Source organism: Papio anubis, chromosome 10, assembly GCF_008728515.1.
Source record: "Papio anubis isolate 15944 chromosome 10, Panubis1.0, whole genome shotgun sequence".
Classification (NCBI taxonomy): Eukaryota; Metazoa; Chordata; class Mammalia; order Primates; family Cercopithecidae; genus Papio; species Papio anubis.
The window spans coordinates 120127437-120154233 of record NC_044985.1 but is presented as its reverse complement, the minus strand read 5'-3'; the positions used below and the strand labels follow the sequence as shown (position 1 = coordinate 120154233).

General features: G+C 47.0%; 1 protein-coding gene across 1 annotated transcript in view; it reads left to right on the top strand.

Moving 5' to 3' along the window:
* The first annotated feature begins 2408 nt into the window (after positions 1 to 2408).
* Positions 2409 to 26797, top strand: part of ASB18 (ankyrin repeat and SOCS box containing 18) — a 73278-nt gene continuing 48889 nt past the window's right edge. Inside the window, exons 1-2 of the mRNA XM_021924180.2 lie at positions 2409 to 2749; positions 25444 to 25566. Coding sequence (XP_021779872.1) covers positions 2545 to 2749; positions 25444 to 25566 — 328 coding nt within the window. The 5' untranslated portion in view covers positions 2409 to 2544. The remainder of the gene's footprint in view (positions 2750 to 25443; positions 25567 to 26797) is intronic.

Here is a 26797-nt window from a genome sequence, read left to right as displayed (position 1 = left end):
ATAATTCTCGTTTTGTTTCTTTAAATTGCCTCCCCCAGTGCTGATCATTTTCCTATGGTCACTACCCCCCATTTCATTGTACCTACACAAATGTACCAGTGCTAGATTTCTCCCTACATGTAAGATATTTGATGCTGCAAAGTATTCGTGCTTGGAAATTTAAGCTCAAAAATCTCCTTCAAAACCCCCAGTTCTTGGGCCAAAGAAAGAAGCCGAGACCAATTATACTCTGCAGTTCGGTCAAGCCTCTGAACAGCAGGCAGATGTTCGGAGTTCGTATTTCCCTTCTGGGCAGAGTCCATTACCAGAGATTCCAAGGATGTCTCCATTGGGGTCCATTTGTCAGGGTCTGTGACACTAAAAGGCAGTCACTCCAGTGGCACTGGCTGCTGCTCATTCATGAGCCCAACCTGTGGTGCCATTGCTCCTCCACTCGGGGAGTCTGGAGTTGGCTCTTGTCATTAAAAAATCCATTGGGGTTTTATCATAGAAGGCAGGGCATTACTATTATCAAAGAATAGAAGGCTTGGGAGGATCAACTCAAGTTCTTCACTGGCTGAGCCATTCCGCCTGCACCTCCTTAGACTAAAACCAGGACATTTCCATGATTGAAAGGCAGAGTAAATACACTAGCTGTATCAATCAAGAATGCCTTCAGCTGTAACAGAAAACACACAGAAAGTGCTTACGGCATAAAGACAAGAGGTCTGGTGGCTGGTGTTCCAGAGCTGGGGCAGGGGTTCAGAAATGTCATCCCCTGTCTCTCTCCCACTTTCTGTCCCACTCTCCTTTGTGTGATAATCCTTCATTTCATATCTGTTGCTTCCCGGCTGTGATGTGGCTGCTGCACCTCCAGATATCATGTCCATGTTTAAGGAAACAAAAACAGGAAAGAGAGATGCCAGCCACTTCTGTCCTTCTTGATCAGGAAAGCAGGTAACTTCCCAGACTCACCCCCGCAGCCCATGCCTGCTACCGCCAGCCAGAACTGGGTTGCAAGGGAGACTGGACATTGAGTAGCAAGCAACGGAGACTGCGACTGACATTACCGACCTAAATCAACGTGACTCATCCCCAGGGACTGGGCACAGTGCCCCCACCAAGAAAGCCAGGCCTTGTTGGGCAGGTGGAAGGAGAGTGGATGTTGGGCAGGAACTACAGTGCCTGGCACCTCAAGTGCAGATGGAATAGAAGCTGGAAAATCACACAAAGGAGCTGAAAGGAGGAAGAGGGTATATTAGTCAGTGTTCTCCAGAGGAACAGAACCAACACTATGTAGGGAGAGACAGAGAATTTCTCTTCAAGAATTGGCTCATACTATTGTGCAGTCTTGATAAATCCATCATCAGCAGGGTGGGCTGACAGGCTGGAGACCCAGGGAAGACCTGAGGTTGAGACCAAAGGCTGTCTGCTGCCAGAATTCCTTCTTGCTCAGGGAAGGTCAGTCTTTGGTTCTAATCAGACCTTCGGCTGACTGATTGAGGCCCACACCACATTAGGGAGGGCCATTGGCCTCACTCCAAGTCTGCCGGTTCAAGAAATTCCAATCTGATCCCAAAAACACCTTCATAGAAACATCTAGACTAGCGTTGGGCCAAGTCTCGGCGCACTGTGGTCCCGGCCAAATTGAGACAGAAAATTAAGCACAGGGGAGGAGAAAGTGGGGAATGGAAAAGGTGGCAAGATGTGAGGCAAGGCGAAGGAGGCCCTGTAAGCTCCACGGCCTTCACTGGGCCCTCAGAGACCACAGTACACTTCGTGTCAGCAGAGAAGCTGCAGGAACAGCTGTGCTTAGGCACAAGTTGTCATGCAGAGACCCAAGCACACTGAAGACACAGGTAAAGGAGAGAAAGCCCCACCTCTGCCCCAGGAGTGCACAGAAATCCACCTGAGGGCTCTGCACTTCCACAAGTCATGGAATTATAGGCTTTGAGCCAAGTTTACCAGCCTTGAGGCATGGGGAGGTCGCAGGTAATATTTAGGTTACTTTTTTCTCACTTCTGTGATGATTTTTTCTTCCTGAGATCAGCCAGTCCTTCTCTGAATTTGGAAACCAAAGATTCCATTCTATTCTATGCAGTTTGAGTCATGTCCAATTTACAGGTGACCAGACACTCCTTTTAGAGGAAGTGAAGGAACACAAGGGGTAGAATATTAGAAAATATTCCTCTCTGCAGAACTGAGGTCCAAGCCCAGTGCCAGGAAGAGGTTTTCAAAGTTTCAGGAGAGAGCCTCACTTTTGATAAAAGAAGACATTATTCAACAATACCCATGAAAGCTCTCTTTGAAAATATTGTCTCTCCTTCTTGCACCATTCACAAACATGTCTGCTGCCCCCATCTCTAGAATAATCCTTCGCTGAGGCCTCTGGAAAGATTACTTCACACCTCCCTGCTGGCAGGTGGCCCTCCCCAGGGACTGTAAGAGGAGCCAGGGTGCTGCTACTTATAGCAGCCCTCATGCCACTCTCGCGGACAGCTGCTGATTTTGGAGTCACTTTAGAGGAAGAAAAGAAGGGCTGGTCACTGCACAAACGACATAACAATGTCCAACTCGGATTACCTTCCAGACTACCCACTCAACTCAGATTTAGTGAAGAGATTAAAGTCTGCCCTGGATGCCAAAGATGAGGAGAGAGTGGGGGATTTAATCTGCACTGAAGTCACGCCCGTGGACGCCGTGATAGAACTGGCCAATGACGACTGGATGAAAGACCCCTCGGCTCAGCTGCCCCCCGGCATGCTGCTAGGTAACCAGAACGAGCCTGCTGCATCTGGGACTTTATTACTAAGTTACGCTGATGGGTGGGCAGATCCTGGAGGTAGAGGGGCAAATGTTTGAAAAAAGCAAATGATATGTACTCGGATATCTGAATCTCGCACATACGTGCATACACACGTACTGCATAGACCGTGTACATGCGTGTGCTACATAAGCAACAAGTGCAAGACAACACAAAAAAACTAACCCTTGGTGCCATAATCCACCACAGTGGCTGCTCTGTGGCTCCATTGTCTTCCAAGCTTGTCCATTTGCATGTGTAAATTTCACCCACTGATAACCATATCATACACATAATTGTGTGTTCTGCTCCCCTGAGATCTAAAAAATCTAAAGTATCTTCTATGTTGCCAGTCTTCCTAATTTCAATCCCCTCTTGAAATACTTAAACCAAATGCCTACAAAAATATAATATTTGGTTACCTTTTTGCTCCTATAAATAATGCTGTAACGAGCATCTTTATTAGGATTCATATGGCTTTTTTCTTATTTGGGATTATATCCTTACCATAAATTCCTAGGAGCCATATAACTGGAACAAGAACATAACATTTTTTCAAAGTGTATTGTTTCTAAATTGGTTCCAAATTGTTTTCCGCAAGGGTTTCTATTCCCTCTGACAGTGAGGTGATGTGTTTTGCCACAGCCTCACCATGGAGCATCGCTGGTAATGAATGTTTGTATTAAATTGCCATTTAATAAGCATACACTGGTAATTCTTCACTGCCTGCGCCCATCCTTTCTTTGCAGGTCTGGACGAAGTCTTGTCCACAGGATTTTTTCTTTGTAGGCCTCATCAGGTGCAAGACTTGTCTATTTGGGTCTTGGGCAGGAACTCTCCATTTCTTTGAATCATTTTTATCATTTTGTAGGACTTCTTTATGTAGCAATAGAAATCATCCCTTTGTTGTGCTTCCTGAAAGCGTTTTCCTGACCTGTGATTTACTTTTAGTTGTATTGTGCTGTTTCCCAGCTTGTCAGATTAGGGGACGAGGTTAGTCTTGGCCCCTAAGGGACGCTGAGGGCTCCTCTTCACCTCCATTCTCCCTTCCAACATAGGTGCACACATGCACACACATGTGTGCAACATGCAGGAGGAACACGGATGGGACATGCATGAGAGTTGCTGCTAGGGAATGGAGCTTTCAGGGTGCTGAGGTACTGAGGTCTGAGATTGGAACTTCTGAGGGGGTCCGCCCTACCCCCTTGGTTTGGGTCTACTTCCTGGGCTGCCTTGCAGCGGGGACTTAAGCAAGCCGCTTTAGGAAGGAACCTTCTCTTGCTTCCTATTCACCCTGGTTTTCCTAATATCTGGCAGGGGTCAGGAGCCATGATCCAAAACTTGGTACCTTCCGTCTCTCTAGATGATTGCCCTGGAGAGATGTGGTTAGGGAAGGTTGTCATCACAAGCAATGATTGGACCGGGAGTGCTGAGCTGTACATCTTGCATTCGCCCTCAAGGCCCACCGTACCCAAGCAGCCCCAGAGGCTGATCTCTGCAAACTGCATCAGTCCCACTTGCCCTCTGGCTCCTGTTGGGTGCCACTAATGAAAGGAGCTGGGGGAAAGCGAGGGCAGGGTGAGTGCTTCCCCGGCCCTCCTTGCCAGATTGCTGCTGGGTTTAGCACCTCCTTCTGCAGAAGGCTGGGCTCCTTCCCAGCAGCTCCTGCCCCTCCTGTGCCATCAGGTACAGGGTTAGGAATGGCCACCCACTGTGGCTGCTGCCACCTGTAGGTGGTCTCCTGTAGCTCCTGTAACCCTGCCTGCCTTCAGCATGCCCTGAGCTCATGCCATCTGCTTTCTGCTGAGATCCCGACTGCAGCAAGCGTCCTCTCAACAGCTCTTCCTTCATAAACCTGTCCCAGTCGGTTGAAGATTTGTGTATTGGGAATCTTGAACCTAAATATCCTTTCTTTTCACATTACTAATTGCCCTGCAAAATCTTTACTGTGTGTCTCATTTTACCAAACACTTGAAACTGTGAAAATGGTGATAGAAAAGTTACATTCCTTCCACAATGAATCCATTAAGTTATAAATTACATACTGATATGGTTTGGCTGTGTCCCCACCCAAATCTCATCTTGGATTATAGCTCGCATAATTCCCACGTGTTGTGGGAGGGACCCAGTGGGAGATAATTGAATCATGGGGGCTGTTTTCCCCCATACTATTCTTGTGGTAGTGAATAAGTCTCACAAGATCTGAAGGTTTTATAAGGGGCTTCCCCTTTCGCTTGGTTCTCCTTATCTCTTGCCTGCCACCATGTAAAACGTGACTTTGTTCTTCTCTCGCTTTCTGCCATGATTGTGAGGCCTCTCCAGCCATGTGGAACTGTGAGTCTGTTAAACCTCTTTGTCTTTATAAATTACCCAGTCTCCGGTATGTCTTTATCAGCAGCATGAAAACGGACTGATACATATACACATGTACTTTTTCCTACCTAATGATTCAGCAGTGCAGGAACAATTTGATACTGATGACATGTTTAAAGTGCTTGGGTCTCTCCAGGTTGCTTCAATTCAGGATGATGGTATGCTAAATGATTAAACAGGTGATCCTAGGGCACGCCTTATCAGTGACTTTATCACAGAGAAAGCAGGCTGGACTTCAGGATGAGGGTGCAGGGAGCGATACAGTCAGACGTTCATTTGCGGTATGCCACTCTGGCTAACATGGGAAACTAGGATTTGAAGGAGGCAGAGAAAGGCTAGGAAGAAGATGAATCTAGCTGGGAGTTCATTGAAGGCAGTTGCCCACGTGAGAAATGGCAAGAGTCTAAGCCAAGGCAGAGGAAGACACAAAGGCAAAGTGACAAAGATGAGAGGAAGGGGGCCCAGGTTCTTGCCTAAGCTCTCCCGTGACCTGTGTGACCTTGAACATGTCAGACCACTTCTTTGAACCTTAATTTCCTCATTTTCAAAAATGGAATTGGTCTGGATCATATCTCTAAGCATCTTTACAAATATTTGGGAGGCTCAATGGGAAGGCTGTGGTGATGAGAAGAGGATAGGGCCACCGGCTAAGATAGAAACAAGAGGGATCTGGGATTATGATGATTTATTGAACCTCTACTCCACTGAGCTATGTAAGCTCAGGAAAGTCACTTTCTCTCTCCAGACCAACGTCTCCACTTATTAACAAGGGTATGAGATTAGATCACTGCTTCCCACATAGAGACCCACAAGCTTCCTGAGAAAAGCTCCATGGTGGGATGAGCTTGGGAACTGCTTTCTGCTGGGTCCTCCCCTCAGAGATTGCCACGATGACATATCAAAGACTTGGAGGAGTTTTACCACAAAGGGACTTAAGGATTGCAATTGCATTTGGCGTGGTTTCTCATCTCACCCCAGAACCTCACTTCCATGTCTGCTGACAACCCATAGAATTGGTGATTTGCAGAGGCTCTTGGGGAACCGCTGCTGGCTTGGATCATCTAGGTTCCCTCCTTCTCCATGCTTCCCTGAAGCCATAATCCCAAAGACTCACTGTCGCAGCCTAAAATGGGCGTAGGCTCCTTTTTCCTGTGGGAACAAATGTTCTCTTTCTCAAGGCAAGGGAAAGTTTGGGGGGACCATCTTTCATGGGAGAAAGAGCTGTTTGGATTGTAAGCTACATGTAGGGTCTTTACAATTTTTGAACAGTGGTCAAAACTCATCACAATGACCTTGAAATGCAGCACATATTGGGAATAGACCCTGTCAAGCATCTAAATCCCCGAGAGGAAGAATGTGAAAAGGAAGGAATGATAACACAGGAAAACGGGGCTGGGCCAAGAGAGGGGCAGAGCTAGGGATGCCCACCCGGGCCAGGAGAAGGCAAGGGTCAAGGCTCATGTTGGCAAAAGTACCTGGGGGAAAGAAGAGGGAAGAGGTTTCTATCCCAAGGACAACCCCAGTAGACAGAAGAACTCTGAGTTTTGTTCAAAAAATGACAATGTGAAAAAATAAGAAAAAGAAAAGTAACCATTCTTTCTGCATGTTAACATGATCACTTGAGGACGTTGCCTCTTGCACTGCAATCACCATGCTCATTGGCCTGTAAACTTATTACTTCCACCAAATAGAACAGAAAGAAACAGAATATATTTTGATGCGTCCATGTCAACATCACCACAAAAAAAAAAAAAAAAAAGCATAGAGAAAAAGGGGTATCCAATGGTGGAAAGAACTTTTTCTGGAGAAGTCCCTCAGGTGAACATGTGCCCCCACCTTGGTGCAGGCAGAAGTCAAAGGAACTGAAAATTTTAGCCCTAGCAGACATTGGGGCAAAGCACAGAACATACCCTGAGGCAGGCATTAGGCAGGAGAATGGCCATCAATCCGAGTTCTCTTAAAGAGGCAATTGGCCCGTGCCCTTGCGAAGACACCTGCTCTCCTGCAAGGATGGACCTGGGACACTCAACATCCTGCTGGGCTCACTGAGGCTAACCCCCCAACTCCCTACAGTCAGCCTCCCCATCCCAACAGGATCCTCCCAGCCAGGGCTGCACCTCCTCTGCTCACCTTTGCCATCTCATCCTTCTAGACCCCAAGCAGGGGAGGTCACCTCCATTGGAAGGCCATCCCTGAGCTCTGGGACAGAAATCTTGCATCCTCCCTCCATGAAAGCATAATGCCTTTAGTCTCCATCCATTACTGAAATGCATGGCCTTGCTAGGCTGGTTTTTATATACCGACTGGACAATTCAAACCCAAATGCAACCTCCTCCAGGGCAAGAACCTCACCTAACACTCGATTATATCCAGAGCCTAGCACGGGGTTTTAGCCCTGAGAGAAAGCTCGGACTCTGGGTGCAGTGATTGGCATGGAGGAGTCAAGCTCCTTTGCTCACCTTCAGCTGGGTGGGCACAGACTGCATTTCCAGACACTATTGGGATTTGTGTTTCTGCAGAGAAATATTTAATTCTACTTTCTGCTAAAGCCAAGTCTCTATTGTTTAATATTAGTAACAACTGCATTATTTGTGCTTGCCTCTTTTCAATACCAATGGGCTCAGTAGCTGCAGAGAACACAGAGAGGGAGAAAGGACGGCTGGGGGAGGGGCAGTGAGACCCATCTCGCCCCCTAAATGCATCAACTGTACAATTTGGTAACTAGTGTAATCAAACGACTTAAGAAACAACTGATTACTAATTGCTATTATGAAGGATGTCAGCATTCCATGATTTTGCTGCTGATATATTATATACAAGTCAAGATGCTACTTGAATTCTTGATTGAAATAGAAAAATAGAGGCATTATGTTGTGTTTGGGGTAATGGTATTTAAGCATCCAGAGGAAAGTTAAAGAAATACTAATTGAGTTTTTATTAAGAGATCTCACCAGCCGCATGTATAGGTGGGGAATGAGTGCGGGTAAACACACCACGGACATGTGCACACATGTGAAAATGGGGTCCATTTGCAGAATTAGACTTCTCATCTAAGGCTTGATGCGGGGCGAACCATGACACATGGGCCATATCCCCTGCTCCTTTAAGTCAGACATCCTTCCTTATGCCTGGAGAATAACATCACTCAGGACAAACCAAATGGTTGACTCTAAGTTAAATGAGCACAGCTCCTGCCTTGGAGGAATCATTTTCCAATGCAATGACAAGAGCGTACCCACTGATGGTGGTGCCGAGACGTGGTGTAATGGGAAGGGCAAGGGACTGAGAGGAAGGGGACCCAGGTTCTTGCCTAAGCTCTCCCATGACCTGTGTGACCTTGAACATGTCAGACCACTTCTTTGAACCTTAATTTCCTCATTTTCAAAGATGGATTGGTCTGGATCATCTCTAAGCATCTTTACCAATTGGACTAACTCAGGTTCTAAGACGAATGGCTTGTGTTTGTGGAGGGGATGAACAAAGCCTCCCGACCCCCATTGCCTTCCCAGGATGATGGATTCTAACAGGGGCCTGTGTGGGCCACACCCCGCCTTGGAAGGAAGGGCTCCAGTGGTGAGGTTCAAGTCAAGAGGCAGTGAGGATACCAGCTGGAAGGTGCGTAGGGAGCTGGTGTACGAACTCATATGCACAGATTAAGCAGCAGCTTGGCTCAAGGCTTAGGAAGAATAAGTCCCCAAATCAGGGCATGTTCAAACTGAAACTGGGCAAACAGAGGCAAAGAAGGAGGAGTCGGCAATGCATCAAGGACCTGCTGTTCCCTGGAGAACAGGTGAGATCATCTCCAAGAGCTCTCACCTTTCCACTCCTCCAGCTGAGGAAAATGAGGCTTGGAGAAGTTGCATGGCACACCTTGGGTTCCACAGTCGGCGATATAAACCCAGTGCCCTTTCCTGTGCTCCACGGCACCTGTAGTTCATCCCACAGCTACGTTCTACAGACGGGAACACTGCTGCTCGCCTGTGTTGCTAGTTGACAGCCAGTTAGGAGCCGAGTGGGAGCAGGTATGCTTCCTCACTTGTAGTCAGGGACTCTTGCTGCCGACCCACCCAGAGACATTTTGCAGGAAGGTCCCTGAAAAAACTTCCCAGTGAAGCTGTCTACAACCCTTTAATCTGACGTGATGCACATATATGCATGTGTACACATGCGCACACACAGTCATGCACACATGCACACACACACACAATCTCAGTAGATGGAGTCCCTGGTTTCAAATCTTTGAGCAAAAATAATCCAAAAAATCACAGGCAAGTGAGTGGGGTGCTAGGCTGGAGAATAAAAACAGAAATGGGAAGCGAGAGGTCACCCATGGCAGGGCAGGCAGGAGGAGAAGCGTTCTGCTGTCTTGACTGCTCACCCCACCAGAGAGCGTGGGGGCAGGGAGACCCTGCTCGAAGCAAAATGAAATTAAACCTTTCTAAGTACTTATAAATCAGCACCTAATGACACTATCCCACCACCAGCCTGAGCATTGCTCTTATTACTTTGATTCACAAGCCAGGAAAAGATCCGGAATTATGCACAAATTATTGTCCCATCTTCTTAATTAACGCTGATTGCAAAATTCTTGCTAAAGTCCTTGCTAACAGACTCAATTATGCGCTGCCTGAATTGATTCACCCAGATCAAGTGGAATTTATTAGAAATACACTTTCCTACAATAACATCAGATTATCTTTGAATATAGTTAAATTATTTAGGAATAAAATGGCTGCAGCAGCAGCCCTCTCTTTAGATACAGAAAAATATCTCCCACCACCTAGAATTAAAATGTTTCTTTGCTTTCTATGAGACACACACCCTAGGCTCTTTTTTTTCCCCCAGAAGCAGGTTGAATCACACTGTGATGAGATGAGATGCATGCCTTAGAGCTAATGGTCCGGCTTCAAAGGCATATGGGCAAGAAAAAAAAATCCTACAGGGTCGCGTCTCAGCTCCCCCCAAGTACGAACCGTCACTGCCCGTGGAACACGGTGAAATTGCAATTAGACTAAATCAGGATATTTTCAGAATCAAAATTGAGAAACGGGCTAATAAAGAAATAATGTATGCTGATGACATACATCTATTAGCATCACTCCCAAGCACACTGGAGAGTTTGGAAAGAACAAAAAGAAATGAGAATAATAGCGAAGAGGCTTTTCTACCTTTCCAAGATGACGACAGTTTCCTGCCACAAGTGCTCGGCTTGAGAAATAAACATTCCGAAGGAACTAATTGGAAATGGCAGGCATGCTCTCTATAGCCTGATTCCAGCTTCCCATCCAATGCCCCACTATCTTTTAATGCCAGCCTCTGCACCTGGAGATTGGACAGGGACTAGGTTTGTCTTATTTGACACATCCTGCACATAGTAGGTACCTAATAAATATTTATGGGCTGGGCATGATGGTTCATGCCTGTAACCCTAGCACTTTGGGAGGCTGAGGTGGGTGAATCTCTTGAGCCCGGGAGTTTGAGACCAGCCTGAGTAACATGGCAAGACCCTATCTCTACAAAAAGTACAACAATTAGCCGGGCGTGATGGCATACACCTACAGTCCCAGTTACTTGGGGGACTGAGGCAGGAGGGTCACTTAAGCTGGAAGGTGCTGCGGTGAACCGGGATCGTGCCACTGCACTCCAACCTGGCAACAGTGAAAGTCAGTCTCCGAAAAACAAATGAATACATAGAAGTTAAAAATAAATAAATAAGAAATAAATATTAATGCGCCAAATAGCACAGGGAGAACACAGTAGAAATCCTCTGGCTCCACCCTCGAAAGAGGAGCATGTTCCTGGGAGACTGTGACCCAAAGGAAGGAAGCCCAAATAAAGGGAGGCCAGCAGCAAACGTAGGGCCCCCAAGGCATGGCACGTGGGACAGGGAAGTGGGACCCAACTGGGACTTGGGTGTGTAACTCAGAGAAGAGAGGAAGCCCCAGGCAAAGAGATTGGGACGATATTGTTTGAAGCCACAAATTCTAGGCACAGGTGTTCACACTTACTTGGAAAGGCCATGAGGAGCCATTCAGCAAAGGAATGAGGTCATCTTAATTTGTAAAGAAAACACCTGACTCTTTTACCTAACGAGAAGATAGAGGAGAAAGGACAAGTGCCAGGAGATGCCACCAGCTGCCAGCTGTCCCCTCACAACCACCCTCCTCTTCTGCTTTACCAGCAAAATCCTGTAGCGTGCAACGTGCCCACCTGAAGAAAGAAATACATCTCCCCACTGTGTTAGTCCCTTCTCACATTGCAATACAGAAATACCAGGCCAGGCGCCGTGGCTCACACCTCTAATCTCCAGCACTTTAAGAGACTGAGGTGGATGGATCACCTGAGGCCAGGAGTTCAAGACCAGCCTGGCCAACATGGTGAAACCCTGTTTCTACAAAAAATACAAAAAGTAGCCAAACGTGGTGGTGTGTGCCCGTAATTTCAGCTACTCAAGAGGCTGAGGCAGGAGAATCGCTTGAACCTGGGAGGCGGAGGTTGCAGGGAGCCAAGATTGCGCCACTGTACTCCAGCCTGGGCGACAGAATGAGACTCCATCTCAAAGAAAAAAAAAAGAAATACCAGAGGTTTAATTGGCTCACAGTTCTGCAGGCTGTATAGGAAGCATAGCGGCTTCGGCTTCTGGGGAGACTTCAGGAAACTTTCAATCATGGCAGAAGGCAAATGGGAAGCAGGCAGCTTACAAGGCAGGAGCAGGAGCAGGAGAGAGAGTGGGGTGGGGAGTGCTACACACTTTTAAACAACCAGATCTCACAAGAACTCACTCACTGTCTTGAGAACAGCACCAAGGGAATGGCACTAAACCATTCCTGAGAACTCGGCCCCCATGATCCCATCACCTCCGACCAGGCCCCACCTCCCGCATTGGGAATGACAATTCGCCTGAGATCTGAGCGGGGACACAAACCCAAACCGTATCACCCACTTCCCTTGAAGCTAGGGCTGGTCTTGTTCCCATCAACAATGGGCTTAACAGCAGATGGAGGAGGACAGAAGACAGAGCCGGCAAATTTGAAAACATCAATAGAAAAATATTTGATCTGAAGAAGAGAAAGTAAAATGATGGGAAATTAAATGACCAGGGTCTGTGGGACAAGATAAAAGGTTTAACATACACAACTGGAGTCCAAGAAAGAGAAGAACAATAACAGTGTGGAAAAAACGATTAAAGAAATAACTACCAAGCGTTTCCCAAATTTAGTGGTAAAAAACATAAGCTTATAGATCCAAGAAGTTCAGCCAACTAGAGGAAGGGCAGAGTTGACAGAAGGGAGTCAGCTGTGTGGGCTCGCATGCCTGGGTGCTCAATTCCTGTTGCTGAGTCAAGTTTACTCGGAGAATAAAGAGCAGGTTCCATGGGAGTGAAGGGGTGAAACGTGTGCAGAGAGAAGGGTGCAATCAGTTCGATATATGGAGATGCATCATGTAACTCTTCTTCCCACAAACCTGCCATGCTCTGTACTGCCTACAGCAAAGGCTGGCCTGTGGGCTGGCTGCCTGTTTTTATGAATAAAGTTTTATTGGAACTCAGCCACCTCCTTCATTTACATATTCTTTATGGCTGCTTTCATGTGAGTGTGGCAGAATTGAGCAGTTGCCACAGAGACCACATGACCTGCAAAATGTAAAATATTTACTGTCTGGCACTTTATGGAAAAAGTTTGGTGACTCCTGTCCAACAGCACACAGTTTAAATATTATAACAGGCATCGAAAGGCCTAAAGATGTACCCTGAGCTAACTCAGCCCTGCCGTTCGTTCTCTCCCGGCTTCTCTGCCATTCTCTCCCAGCATCCCTGCTGTTCTCTCCCCACATCCCTGCACCCACGGAGGCTGATTAGTCACAGGGCTACTCTGAATGTGGTGGGAGGCAGGAGTCACTGTGGGAAGTGTTTGACTGAAATTGACAGTAAATATTTAGACATATTTACAGCAACTTAACACATTAACGTAACATCTATGAGTTTGATTTGCAGACTCGTAATTACCTGTTGTTTTTCAGTTTTATTTTTGCCAGTAACTAATTTCATTGTACTTTGAAAGAGAATCAGACCAGGTGAAGTGGCTCAGGCCAGTAATCCCAGCACTTTGGGAGGCTGAGGTGGGAGGATCGCTTGAGGCCAGGAGTTAGAGACCAGCCTGGGCAACATAGTGAGACCCCATCTCCCACCACAAAAAATAATAATAATAATAATAATAAATTAACCGGCAAGTGGCTCTAGTCCCAGCTACTCAGGAGACTGAGGTGGAAGGATCACTTGCGCCCAGGAGTTTAGGTTACAGTGAGCTATGACTGTGCCACTGCACTCTAGCCTAGGCAAGAGAGTGAGATGCTGTCCTTAAAAAAATAAAAACAGGCTGGGCGCGGTGGCTCAAGCCTGTAATCCCAGCACTTTGGGAGGCCGAGACGGGCGGATCACGAGGTCAGGAGATCGAGACCATCCTGGCTAACCTGGTGAAACCCCGTCTCTACTAAAAAATACAAAAAACTAGCCGGGCGAGGTGGCGGATACCTGTAGTCCCAGCTACCCAGGAGGCTGAGGCAGGAGAATGGCGTAAACCTGGGAGGCAGAGCTTGCAGTGAGCTGAGATCCGGCCACTGCACTCCAGCCTGGGCGACAGAGCGAGACTCCGTCTCAAATAAATAAATAAATAAATAAATAAATAAATAAATAAATAAAACAAAAATAAAGACTGAGCCCCTTGAATGAGAATCAAACTGCAACAAATTAGAATCAGAAAATAAAAGAAAATTCGTAGTCCCTCACCTCGGGTGCTTAAGAAACTCTGGTCCAAGCCACATCTCCACAACACCTCAGTTCCCAGTCCGTTCCTGGCCTTTGCACAGACCTCCTCTGCTGCTTCCCGTCCTCTTGTGTGCCAGCAACACACCCACCATCCTCCCAGTGGCTTGTGAGCTCAGGGGTCAGCATTGGATGCTGAGCAGAGTTTGTTTCGCAGGAAACTTCATAGGATTAACACCTAGAAAGCCAGGCTGGCAAGGGCAGTGGGGATCCTTGACAACGCCTAACCATGCCTTGGCTGACCCCAGGGGCAGCTCTGGAACAGAGATGACCTGTCACAGGTTTCCCTGCTTGGGGCCAAAATGGCAGGACAGCTCTAGCGGCACCTGGATCCATCACTGGATCTGGCCACGTTGGGAGGAGTGTTCCTGGGTGAGGCAGCTCTGCAGCTGAGGCAAACCGTGGAGGAGCTAACAGCTGGGGTGACAAGTCCTCCCTACAGCTGGGGCCTGGGGGGCTCATCTCTGTGTCCACCAAACCATCTAGGCCCCTCCTCTCCTCTCAGTCCTGAATCACAGGCCTGCTGTCTGTGGCGGCTTCATTTCCTGCTCAGGTGCCCATCGGCCTGACCCCTCCGCGTCATCAAAGGGCTGGCTGCCTTCCTGACTGCACCTGTGTCCCCATGCACCATAGCATGGTGGCTAGTGACACCCGCCTCTTGCTCAGGCCAGAACATAGGGTACAGCTCCCCACAGCAATAGATCAAGAGGAGGAAACAGACATCCTGGGGAGGAAATGCACCTTCCGTGTCCTGCACCTCCCTCTCGCTTTGCTCAGATGCCACATTAGCAGAAAGCGGGCCCTTTCCCTAGCCCATCACTCTGATCCCTTATTTGAGGCATCCCCATCTTAATACCTGTACCTCCATACGACAGTGATCTGATTCCACCGCTAGTTAATGGTGGCCGTCTGCCCTCCCACTCAATTCAACACTCCTTAAAGGCAAGGATTTCTACTTTTTTTGTGTGTAAGACCGAGTCTCGCTCTGTAGCCAGGCTGGAGTGCAGTGGCACGATCTCGGCTCACTGCAGCCTCTGCCTCCCGGGTTCAAGCAATTTTCCTGTCTCAGCCTCCCGAGTAGCTGGGACTAGAGGCGCACACCACCACGCTCGGCTGATTTTTGTATTTTTAGTAGAGACAGGGGTTTACCATGTTGGTCAGCCTGGTCTGGAACTCCTGACCTCAGGTGATTCACCTGCCTCAGCCTCCCAAAGTGCTGGGATTACAGGCGTGAGCCACCACGCCTGGCCAGATTTCTATTTATTTCTGTAAGCTTCTAGTACCTGAAAAATGCTCTCTACATGTAAACTCCGAATAGAACATTTCCAAACTGAACAGAAATTTACCCTCCCACCTGCCAACTGGGAGAGCATTAGTGTCACTGAACTCTTCAAAAACTTGACTTTTAAAAAATCTTTCACAATAGGCAAAAAGATCTCTTGTCATTTTTAACTTGCATTTTAAGTTAGTAAAACTGAACATGATTAGCGGTCCTGTGGTTAAGCATCACTTACAGTTCTTATCATTTTTTTTGGAAGTTTAAAGTTCTAATTTTGGAATTTAACTCCATCAGACAAAACTGGCCTCACTTTGCTGTATGCAGTGTTGACCAAATTGTCTCCCAGACCACCCTTCTCCACTGCAGGATAGGTAAACTTCTTGTTTCTAGAAGGGATATAAAGGATCACAGGGCAGAAAAATCACACCAAACCAACGTCAAGAGAGAAGTATTTTGCTCTCTGTGTGAGATTCATAAAAAACAATCAGTCTGAACATGCAATTTGTCTCAAGAGGCAGGAGCTGCAATTTTATCATGTAATTAAATCCCCACGCAAGTTGTAAAGAAACTTTGTCACCTTTATCAGGGAGAGCTTCAATGATACGCTTTCCAGCAACGTCCCCAGAGTCTATAAATGTCCTTCCAGGGCTATTTACTCGTGGTTGTGCACGCTGAGGATTGGGCCGCTGCGTTTTGCACTCATCCACAGCGGATACACAGCGTTCAAGGGCACCTTTGTTTCTGAGCTTCCAAAAAAGCCCTCCTGGGCTGCCAATGAAAGCAGCACTTGACCTTTGGATAAGATCACATTAATAATGAGAAGCGACTGTTGTTCTGCATTATCTGCACTGGGCTTGGTAGCAATGACGGGAAAATAAGTTAGTGAGGTGGTTTCGAAACTCCCTTATTGTGTTCCTCCACTTGATGGAAATGAGATTTCTTAATAATGTGAAATCAGCACAGATAATTTAAGTCATTATTAATAGATGCACTTGATCTGAGGAAGTAAAATGTTTTAATGTTTTGTTAAATGAGGTGTGCTGTGCTAACATTGTTATTCAGAGAGGAGGTTGAGATACTTTAACATTTTTGATATTAATGTCTGTGTGACTAACTCTGGTGGATGGATGTGTCCTGGAACTCTTAAAAGCAGAACTTTATATACCTGCCCAGCTTCTTATTTTTAATTTTTTTTTAATTCTTCAGGGAGTAGGGTGAAAGAAAGGTGGCTTTAGACATTAAAACAGGAAGAATAAAGACCAGAAAAGGGTGAGAAAGTAACCCCACCGGAAGGCCTGGGGCTGCTGCACCAGTTTGTAGTGATGTTACTATCGCAAAGTCCAATCAGACTTAGTACACGGCCATTTACAGAAACCCTTCAGGTAAAAAAGGGGAGAAGGAAATTGACCAGGTCAACAATGTGCACTGGCATATTTAAGAAAGAGTGCACGGAATCTCACAATGTCCACAAGGGTAATGACCTTCTGCCCCTGTCTGTCCACTTGGACGTTTCCAGAAGGAAGCCAGACATTTGCCAATGACCTAGGAAAGAATCTGAACATTTGCCCTTCCCCAAGAACAGAAGAAAACGGCAGGGTTTCCTGCAGCCTCGAAAACTCTACCTCTTGGCTTGAAGGCATGGAAAGTTGTGACCATGGAGAAAGAGCGTGACCCTGCCACAAAGCCCGCCAGCCCCAGGTTTCAGCCTCAGCTGGATTAATCCTTGGAGGCTTCTGGGGAAAAGAAAATCACTAGTCAACTCAATGGCAGGAAGCAAAGATCCCAATGTCACGTGAAAATAATAATCACCATTCAAACGCTACCATTTGGATACCCCATTATAATTTCAAGGCGGATTTTACCTTTTTCATCTCATTTGATCCAGAGGCAAAAACTCCCTCTCATTAGCTACCTACACTATAGGACTCAGTTATAAAGAACTAGTGTTTGCGTCTCCTGCAGACGAAACATTATGCTTATTATTTAAGCCTCCAAAATATTCTTTGCAAAATTATATTTAAATCCAGTTGACTTACCTGGCAAATATTAGAGAAATTCGGTCTATTCACTCAGTTAGCCAGACACAAGCCGGGCCTCCTCTCCTGCTTGGAGATTCTTGCCTTCCTTTTCCTAAATTCACTTCATGGTCTGCAACAAAAGACCACAGCAATTACATTTGTTTAGTATTCTGCCACGGTCCACCCACACAAATGAGCTTCCTCATCAACTAAGTACACCATTTGAAAAACTAAAACTATTAAATGTACTGCCTTGGAGAAAGTTACATTCACCAGAATCCCTCTATTTCAAGAAGGGCACTGTATTTGTTTAGAAGCATTTCCTTGACCTGCACCCTGGAGTAGACGTTGAAACCCCACGGGCCCTGGCAATGCACAGAACAACACTGAAGAAAAAAGGGGGAGGATTTCCATGGCTGTACCCGAGAGAAAGGAAACAGGCATGGAAGTGAAAAGTGGAATAAGGCTGTGCAAACTGTGATAGACCCCTTCACATCCTCACTGTGATTGCCAGATACACTAAGTGATGCTATTAGTGGGCTAGCTTGAAAACAAACCAACCAACCAAGAAAAATCAAAGAAGCCCATGGTGGCCGCCATTGTGGGAGGAGAGCGGAAGGTACACAGTGCAAGCAAACACAGAGGTCAAGGACAACACCAGGAAGCAAAGTACAGGGGCTCTCAGGAGTTCTCAGAGGGACTCTCAGTTCTACAAAGCCAAGAGTGCCAATGAGAAAGGGAACTTAAATGGTCATCTGTCTGACATGAGTTACTCTTACTGTACAGACATGCTTTGAATGTTTTCAAATAATTTGCTGCATTTATGCCATCTAAATTCAGGTATAAATATCAATGCATCAAAACAACCAACAACATCTGAACCTGAAAACAAGAGAAATAAACTTCTAGTGCCCCAAACAGGGAACCCATAGCAGGGAGTCACTGTTTCAGCCACGCGATTCGCAAGGATAACAGATTCCTATGGGCCTGGGGTTTGAACGCTGCCTTGCGGCATTGATTGACTCAGCCTGTTGCTCTGATCTGTTGAGACCTTTTGGAATCTTGGCTGTGTCACGCTCCATGCCACCCATCTGATCGCTAACTTTCCACATATGCATTCAAATCACGATATGTATCACACAGAATGGAAGTAAGTCCAGGGATAAAAGCCATTCCACACTGCATTGAAAGGGTCACAGATTCCACGCCTGCCTTTCACAGCAATGGTTCTCAAACTTGGCTGCGTGGTAGAAGTTCCTGGGGACTCTTTTTTTTTGTTTTGGAGACAGAGTCTTGCTCTGTTGCCCAGGCTGGAGTACAGTGGCAGGATCTCAGCTCACCACAACCTCTGCCTCCTGGGCTCAAGTGATTCTCCTGCCTCAGCCTCCCAAGTAGCTGGGACTACAGGCACATGCCACCTTGCCTGGCCAATTTTTGTATTTTTAGCAGAGACAGGGTTTCACTATGTTGGCCAGGCTGATCTCAAACTCCTGACCTCAGGTGATCCACCTGCCTCAGCCTCCCAAAGTGCTGGGATTACAGGCGTGAGCCACCACGCCCAGCCACCGGGGGACTTTTTAACAGTCCTGATGCCCAGGCTGCACCTCCAGCCCATTATGCCTGAAACTCCCAGGTGGGCTCCAGGCATCGTGTTTTTTAAAGTTCCCCAGGTGATTCATTTTTGCAGCCAAGGTTTGAACCACTGCTGTCAAGGCATCGTGTGCATTATTTCTCCAGTTTGCATTATTTAGCCAAAGTTTCCTAAAGAAAGACTCACACTGCTTCCATCTCCTCCAAGAGGCTGTCATGAAACTGGCATTGCAGGTTGTTGCCTATACCCCCTCCGCATATTTATGATAACCCTGTCACAGAAGAAAATTCTAGTCCACCCCGACGTGTTCCTAGTGACTCACGGAGCTCCAGGTGATTCCACTCCGTTTTCTAAATGCTCCCAGACCATCTTTTTCATAATCCATGTAGGCATCTTGCCCAGGTCTAATGTCAAGATCATCAGTCTGAGCAATCCAAAGTCTCTTTCCATTTGAAAACTAAACCTCTAGACTTCTGGTCCTTTTTTTGTTTTATCACAGTTCCTCAAAGACTTTGACAATTATTCAGCAACTTCATACACAAATTCACTCTTGAAAGAAGTTGAATTTGTATATGTGCTAAAGTTGGCAAAGAAGATAAAACCTGAGTTGTATCTTGAGGCTATGTATTGGCTTTGACTAAGCGGAGAAGGGTGAGGACCAAAAAAATAATGAGATTAAAATGACCTGACCCAAGCAAGCTATAGATAATGTGAAGGCGGCAGGCAACAAAGACCACAGTCGAGAGCACTGGGTCAGAAAACAGTGTTATTCACGCCACTACAGGGCATCGTTCAGCTGCTGGGAAAGAAAACTAAAGAACTTCTGTCTGCTGGAGTCCTCCGCTCCTTGCTTTCTCCTGTTTGATCCTTGCAGGCAGGGGTATTATTAGGTTTTTTGCCTTCAAACCCTCAAACCTTAAGACTCACCCTAAAACATAAAAAAGATTAAATAAATGCTTATTGAATGAATGAATGAAAATGAATGAATGAATGGGTTGGTTTTTAGGTTTGTTTGTTTTAATGCAATCATCAACATGTGGCTATTATTGTTCTTTTAAAAAAAAAGACAGCTCTCTGCCATGCTTATGAAGTCATCTGCATGTCCTACTTATGAACTAATGCTATCTACCATGAGCTATTTTTAAAGCTCTCAAAAAAAAAAAAAGTCTGTTTCTTGACTACGATGCCTTACCTACTGAAATCAAGCTTGGATATTTAGGGAGCTGTTGATAAATAACACTGGAAAGCTAAATTTAGCATCTGGTGCAGTGTGGAATGGCTTTTATCCCTGGACTTACCTCCAGTGTCCCACCCCTTTTAAAAATAACCAATGACAAGCTATATCAGGCATCAGAAAATTTGCTAGTTTAAAGTGAAACACAGGTTCAAGTTGGATCAGATTATAGCTGTGCATGAGTAAGTCCTTCAGAAATTTATCTAATCACGAACAATCAGTCCGAGAAAAACTAAAATGGCAAAATGGCTATGCTTAGAGAAAGGAAAGACCCCGAGAGCTTCATATTGCGGGGAAATGAATAGTGCAACTATGGAATACATAACTGAAGGGGAAGGAGATGAGCCCGAAGCCCATCATGTTGTTCTGGTGGACATTTGAGAAGGGACATGGTCTCCACTGTGTTACTGTTGGTCATTGTATGCATGCAAACGCATTTGATCTCCAATGAAGGCTCTAAGTTCCTAACAAATACGGTCCATTTCTTCTTTACTGATGCATTTTCCACTGCCCCAGCAGAGTCCTGTGCACACAGTGGGCTCTTTGAAAAAAAATCTCTGCTGTTCCCACTGATGACATTGATGCTGCTTTTGCTACTGATGACGTGGATAAGGGAGATAAACTTTAAAAACATGTGAAACAAGGTTTTAAAGAGTTCTCAGGGGGCATACAGTAACCAAGTTTTTTGTTTTTTTTGTTTGTTTGTTTGTTTTGTTTTTTGAGACGGAGTCTCACTCTGTCACCCAAGCTGCAGTGCAGTGGCATTATCTCGGCCCACTGCAACCTATGCCTCCTAGGTTCAAGCAGCAATTCTCCTGCCTCAGCCTCCCTAGAAGCTGAGATTACAGGGGCGTGCCACCACACCAGGCTAGTTTTTGTATTTTTAGCAGAGACAGGGTTTCACCATGTTGGCCAGGCTGGTCTTGAACTCCTGACCTCAAGTGATCCACCCGCCAAAGTGCTGGGATCATAGGCATGACCTACTGTGCCAGACCAGGTCTTCTTACAAAACCTGGTAAGGATCTCTACAGGTGGGAGAAGATGGGCTGTGCAGTGAGGTCCACAGATCTGAGGTAAGTCCCCACACTGAGCACCCGAGATCTGCCCCAGGCCAGCGGAGCGTCCACGTTACTATGGTGTTCTTCCCTAAGGGCGAAAGGCAACAGATGGCCAAGAATAAGAGCAAGAACCACTGAGGAATTTTAACATTGAGCAAATTTCAAAGAGTCCAGTCCATTCGCTCTCTCCCTTATTGACACTGAAGACGTTCTCTGTGTGGAACACCATGCAGGGCATGGAGAACTTCCCAGAGAGGAAGAGGCAGCCCCCACCGTCCTCCAAAAAGCGCATGGTGAAGTGGGACACAGACAAGGAACCAGCAGTAATAGTTAGAGTGCCCAGTGCCATAGTCAGGGTGCAAGGACAGACATCAGGACTGGTCTTGGAGGTCAAGGGAGGCTAAGCTGTGTTGGAGGATGAATGAGGCTGGCCAGGCAAGGAGGGGAAAATAAGAACTGCAGGCCGAAGGAACAGCCTGCACAGACACCTGCAGAGAGGAAGGCACTATCCGGGGACCGCAGATCCCTATGCTAAGGTGTGGCGTGCTCCAGGGACAACAGTGAGGGCAAGGTAGGAAGCCCTTGTACTCACGGGAAGGTGCTTGGGCACAGCTTTATCAGGACTGAGAAACCTTGAGAAAGGTAACTGAATCTGTGAGTCCCAGTTTCATCACCTGCAAATGACCTCAAGGGTAACCACCTGCAGGGATACATCTGACACAGAGTCTCTAACAGTGGGTGTCCAGGGAGCAGTAGCCCCCGAGGGCAGCTGGCCCTGACCCCCCAAGAGCTAAGCCCAGTGGGCCCTTCTGCAGCCTCAGAACTGAGTCTTTGCCCAGAGGTCAGATAAACATGGTAAAAAAATAAACTCACGACCCCCATGGCAACCAACTGGGGTCGTGGCCAAGCCTCCCCCCACACCCAGCTGAGGTTGACTCTCACCCGTGTGAGCTCCTCAGCTTTCATGGCACAGCCCCTGTCCCTTAACCCCCCTGCATCATAGATGTCCAAACGTGGCCTCGTCCCTCCCCACCCAGCACCCTGCAGCCCTCCTCTATAGAAGAGAGGTGGGTTTTATCATTTGGGTGAACCTCCAGGCCTGGGGTCAGTCTGTGCACATAAACTCATGCTTGTAACAAGGGTCAGAACAAGGGTTCTACAACAAGGGTCAAGACACCTCTATATCAAACCATAAATGTGTGTGATTTCTACTCTACCCTTTGCTGCAACCTCTTGTAAGGAAAATCAAAGGTCTCCCTTTGCTGGGCACCCCTTAGTTACAAAAGATCTTGGTGAAAGGGGCAACCCAAAGGCCAGGTTACTTTTCCAAATAAAGAGCCCACATAGAAAGCCTGCTCTGGTTGGACACTCAGAGGTCGGGGGGCACTTAACGAGAGGTAGGGGGAGTCACAGGGCAGCCTTTGTGTGCAGAGAAGAATGAGAGAGAAGAAACTAGCATAAGAGGAAGCTTAGGAAGCTCGACTGTGACCAAGGATGCGCAGCCCAGTGAGCTGTATTCCTTTATTTCGCATCTCTTTTCCTGTTGCTTCTCTGCTGTTGCTTCCTGCAACACCATGTGGGGATGGGATCCCATGGGTCCCCAGGTCTAACACTGGCCATGAGCAAATGGGGGCTCATGCTAATGCCCACCTCCCTGGGCGAGGGTCTGCTTAGCTCTCCCGGGCACATACTCCACTGCCCTTCTCTCTGCTCATCCAGGCAAAGCTCTCCTGACCCTTTCACCTCCCTCCAGCCTCTGCTCACATAGTTTGTATTGTAACTCATGTGCACAAGCCAAAGAACTCTGTCGCTCACCATCATTGGCCCATTCCAACCTCCTAGTGGGGAAAAACAAGAATGGTTGAAAGAAAGAAAGAAAAACAGGCCAGGCACGGTGGCTCACACTTGTAATCCCAGCACTTTGGGAGACCAAAGTGGGCAGATCATCTGAGGTCAGGAATTTGAGACCAGCCTAGCTAACAAGGTGAAACCCTGTCTCTACTAAAAATAAAAAAATTAGCTGGGTGTGGGGGTGAGAATCTGTAATCCCAGCTACTCAGGAGGCTGAAGCAAGAGAATCACTTGAACCCTGGAGGCAGAGGTTGCAGTGAGCAGAGATCACACTGCTGCACTCCAGCCTGAGTGACAGAGCAAGACTCTGTCACAAAAAAAAAAAAAAGAAGAAGGAAGGAATTGCATATGATTTATATCACAAGAAAAAAAATGAGCTTATTTAATTTTTTGACAATAAAATAAAGCCCTGAACCAAACCTTAGTAAATAACTCATAAGTTACTAATCAAGAACTGTTACCATTCATTTGAAAAAAAAAACATGGCATTTCTCATCTTCAGCAAGGGACACACATTTGGGGATCAGTTATTCATCCCTGGAAGAACCTCACCGGTACCAGCACCCCAGATCATGTCTTTGGGAACCCCCTACTGTCCCATGGAGCCTCCTAACACCCAGGGACACTTATCTGGAACCTGGTCATTTGCAGTGTCCAGTGGGGTCTCCCTCACACATCCTCAGGCTGGCCACAACCCTTGGAACACACATCTGCTCATTACTGGTCATGGCAACAGAGAACATGGATGGGATAAAAAGCAAAAAGACACACTTCAAACCAAGAAAGAGAAGGCTCACTTATTTCAGGTAGTAATTACTTTTTTTTTGAGACAGGGTCTCACTTCACTGCCCAGGCTGGAGTACAGTGGCACAATCATGGTTCCTTACAGCCTCAAGTTCTAGTGATCCTCCCCACCTCAGCCTCCCAAATAGCTGGGACCACAGGTGCACATCACCATGCCCAGCTAATTTTTTTTTTTTTTTTTTTTTTGAGAGATGGGGTGACTCTTGCTCTCTTGCCTGGTCTCAAACTCCTGGACTCAATCAATTCTCCCATCTCGACCTCCCAAAGTGCTGGGATTGGCCAGACACGGTGCCTCATGCCTGTAATCTCAGCACTTTGGGAGACCGAGGTGGGCGGGTCACTTGAGATCAAGAGTTCGAGACGAGCCTGGTCAACATGGTGAAACCCCATCTCTACAAATAATAATAATAATAATAATAAATTACCTGGCCGGGGCAGCACATGCTTGTAGTCTCAGCTACACAGGAGGCTGAGGTAGGAGAATCACTTGAACCCAGGAGGTGGAGGGTTGCGGTGAGTATCATGAAACATTATTCTTCTTTTGATTTTTCCCAACTATTTATAAAAGTAGAAACCATTTGTAGCACCCAAACCATACAAGAGCTGGGAGTGGAGAGCGCCGACTAGTGACAGCAGACAGACCCTTTCAGCCCTATCACCCTGTGAGTAGGTCCTGCTACGTGGCACCGCCTTCACTTGGAGAGAGACTAAATCCTGGGCAGCCAAGAGCCCTCTCTGGAAAGTGGCTCCTGACAGTGCTGACCCAGTTCTGAGTAGGTCCTACCTGATGAACTGGAAGCCAGCAGAGTGGTGTGGGGGACAGAGGACGGACTCTTGAGACAGACGCACGTGAGTTCCAATCACAGCATAGCTGCCAGCTTGCCAAGAGGCCGTGGTCATGCTATTTCCTTCATGTGGTTGTTATTGGGAGTAAATAAATAAATATGGTAATACTTAAAAAGCAACTGGTATACAATGGGTGCTTCATAAATATTTGTTTCTTTCCTCTGAGCTTAAAACTTTTATTTCCAGATTCTAAATATAGTACTTTTAAAAAAATCTGAGAGGATATTACTTATTTGCTAAGTAGTCTGGTCACTGACGTCATATTTATAAGTGAGTCTCTTACTCCACATAAACAGGTAAATTCAATGCTATTTAAGACTGGGGAATCATCTGCCCAACAGCAGGATAAACAAGTCCATCACAATTAAATGTGTACTGGGAGTCTGCCCTCGGTGCATGGAGAGCTGCTTTGGAGCTATCCAGATGTGGCCTGTCTCCAGAATTAGCATCTATATCATCACAAAGGGGGTGGCTCAGCACTGCAACATCCCAGTGCTCACATGCCCCTGGTCATATCAAGTAACCATTATCACATCAGAGCCCACAGGAGTTATAAATACACCACCATCGAGCCCCAACTGGATGACAATTGAGTAATGACAATAGAAATAGCTCACACTCCATAAGACCATCTTTCCCGTTCCTGAACTGAAATCGACAGTATCGTAATGGAGAGACAGCCAGAGCCAGAGAGAGGAAAACTTCAAATCTTTCAAAAGACAGAGAAGGAGCCGCAAGCTAGAGCAGGGTCTCCAGTGCTGGAATATCACACCGCCCTGGTCGCAGGGGACCTGGAGCATCTGAAGCCCCTCATGGACCAGTTCTTCCAGGATGCCAATGTGGTGTTTGAGATCAATAAGGATGAGATGGAATGGCAGGTGAAATCTCCAGCCACGTTTGGACTGTCAGGTACCCTTGTTCTTTAAAGCTCAGTCATTTATTTTTAAGGGGCTACTAATACTCTCCTGGAATGTAAGGCTCCCGTGTGTAGACTGGGCACAGTGGCACTGGGTTTAACCTATACAAGAAAAGGACATCTGATGAAGTTTGCTCTGCAGTAGTTTTAAAGTGTAGGTTTTAAGTGATGGCCTATAAGAGATCCAACTGGAAAGGCAAAGCAGCGATTGGCGGGAATGCCTGTCTGATGACGCTGTGTGTGCCTCTTGTCTTTACAAAGGAACATTGGTTTGGGTGCAGAGCTGCCTGTGCCTGCATCTGGCAGCCAGGGAGGCGGGCGCTGAAGAAGGAAAGTCTCTCCTTCAATTCTGCCCGGAGCAGCCTCTGGCACATAGCTCTGTGTGAAGTTCTTCTATGAATCTGCAAATGCCACAGCTACAGCAGGGTGACCGGGGCACAGCCAGCACCAGTAGAGGCAGGACTCCAGGGCTCTCTGTAGATCCTCCTCCTGGAATCTAGGGAATCCCAAGAATGGGGAAGGAAAGGGGAAGAAACCAGAGGTCCTGACTTCGTACATGTCTGCAGGTGCTCTTGCTGCCTGAACATGGTGACTGTGCGCTGGGCAGACAAGCAGACCTCCCAAGTGGAGAGAGGTCCCCTCCTCCCCCTGCCTACTCAGGATGTGCAGACGCTTGCTGACCACCATGCTGCATCCGGGCCTTTCTCGGCTGGCACTGCTTTGGGCACCCCACCTGCCACCGGCTCAGATGCAACATATTTACCAGGAAGGTTCATGCGTTGGAATCTACAGCAGCTCTCCCAGATCATGGGATTTGAGAATCTGAGGTCAGTGGCCGGTGGCCAGTGTCCCATGTCCCTGATTCTTAAGCTCCGGCAGGCAAAGAATGACGAAGGTCGGCTTCCAAAGAACTGACACAGTTCTGTTTATACCTCACATGGGAGAAGAGAATAAACTCAAAACACTGTCAGTGGACCAAGCAGCTTCTGCCAATCAGTGAGGCGGTGGGGGCTGTGAGAAAGGCAAATGGCAGTTCCTGTCAGGGCTGCATGTCCCAGCCGAGTCCTTCTGGGCCTCCTCTCCCTCACCTATCCCAGGCCAAAAATACCAACTGCAGCTCTGGACATACACACACACAAATGTCACCGTTTCAAATAGATAGTCATGTTCACCCATCATTTGCACATTCTGTATCCAAAATCAGGTTCCTCTTTCCCTCCTGAG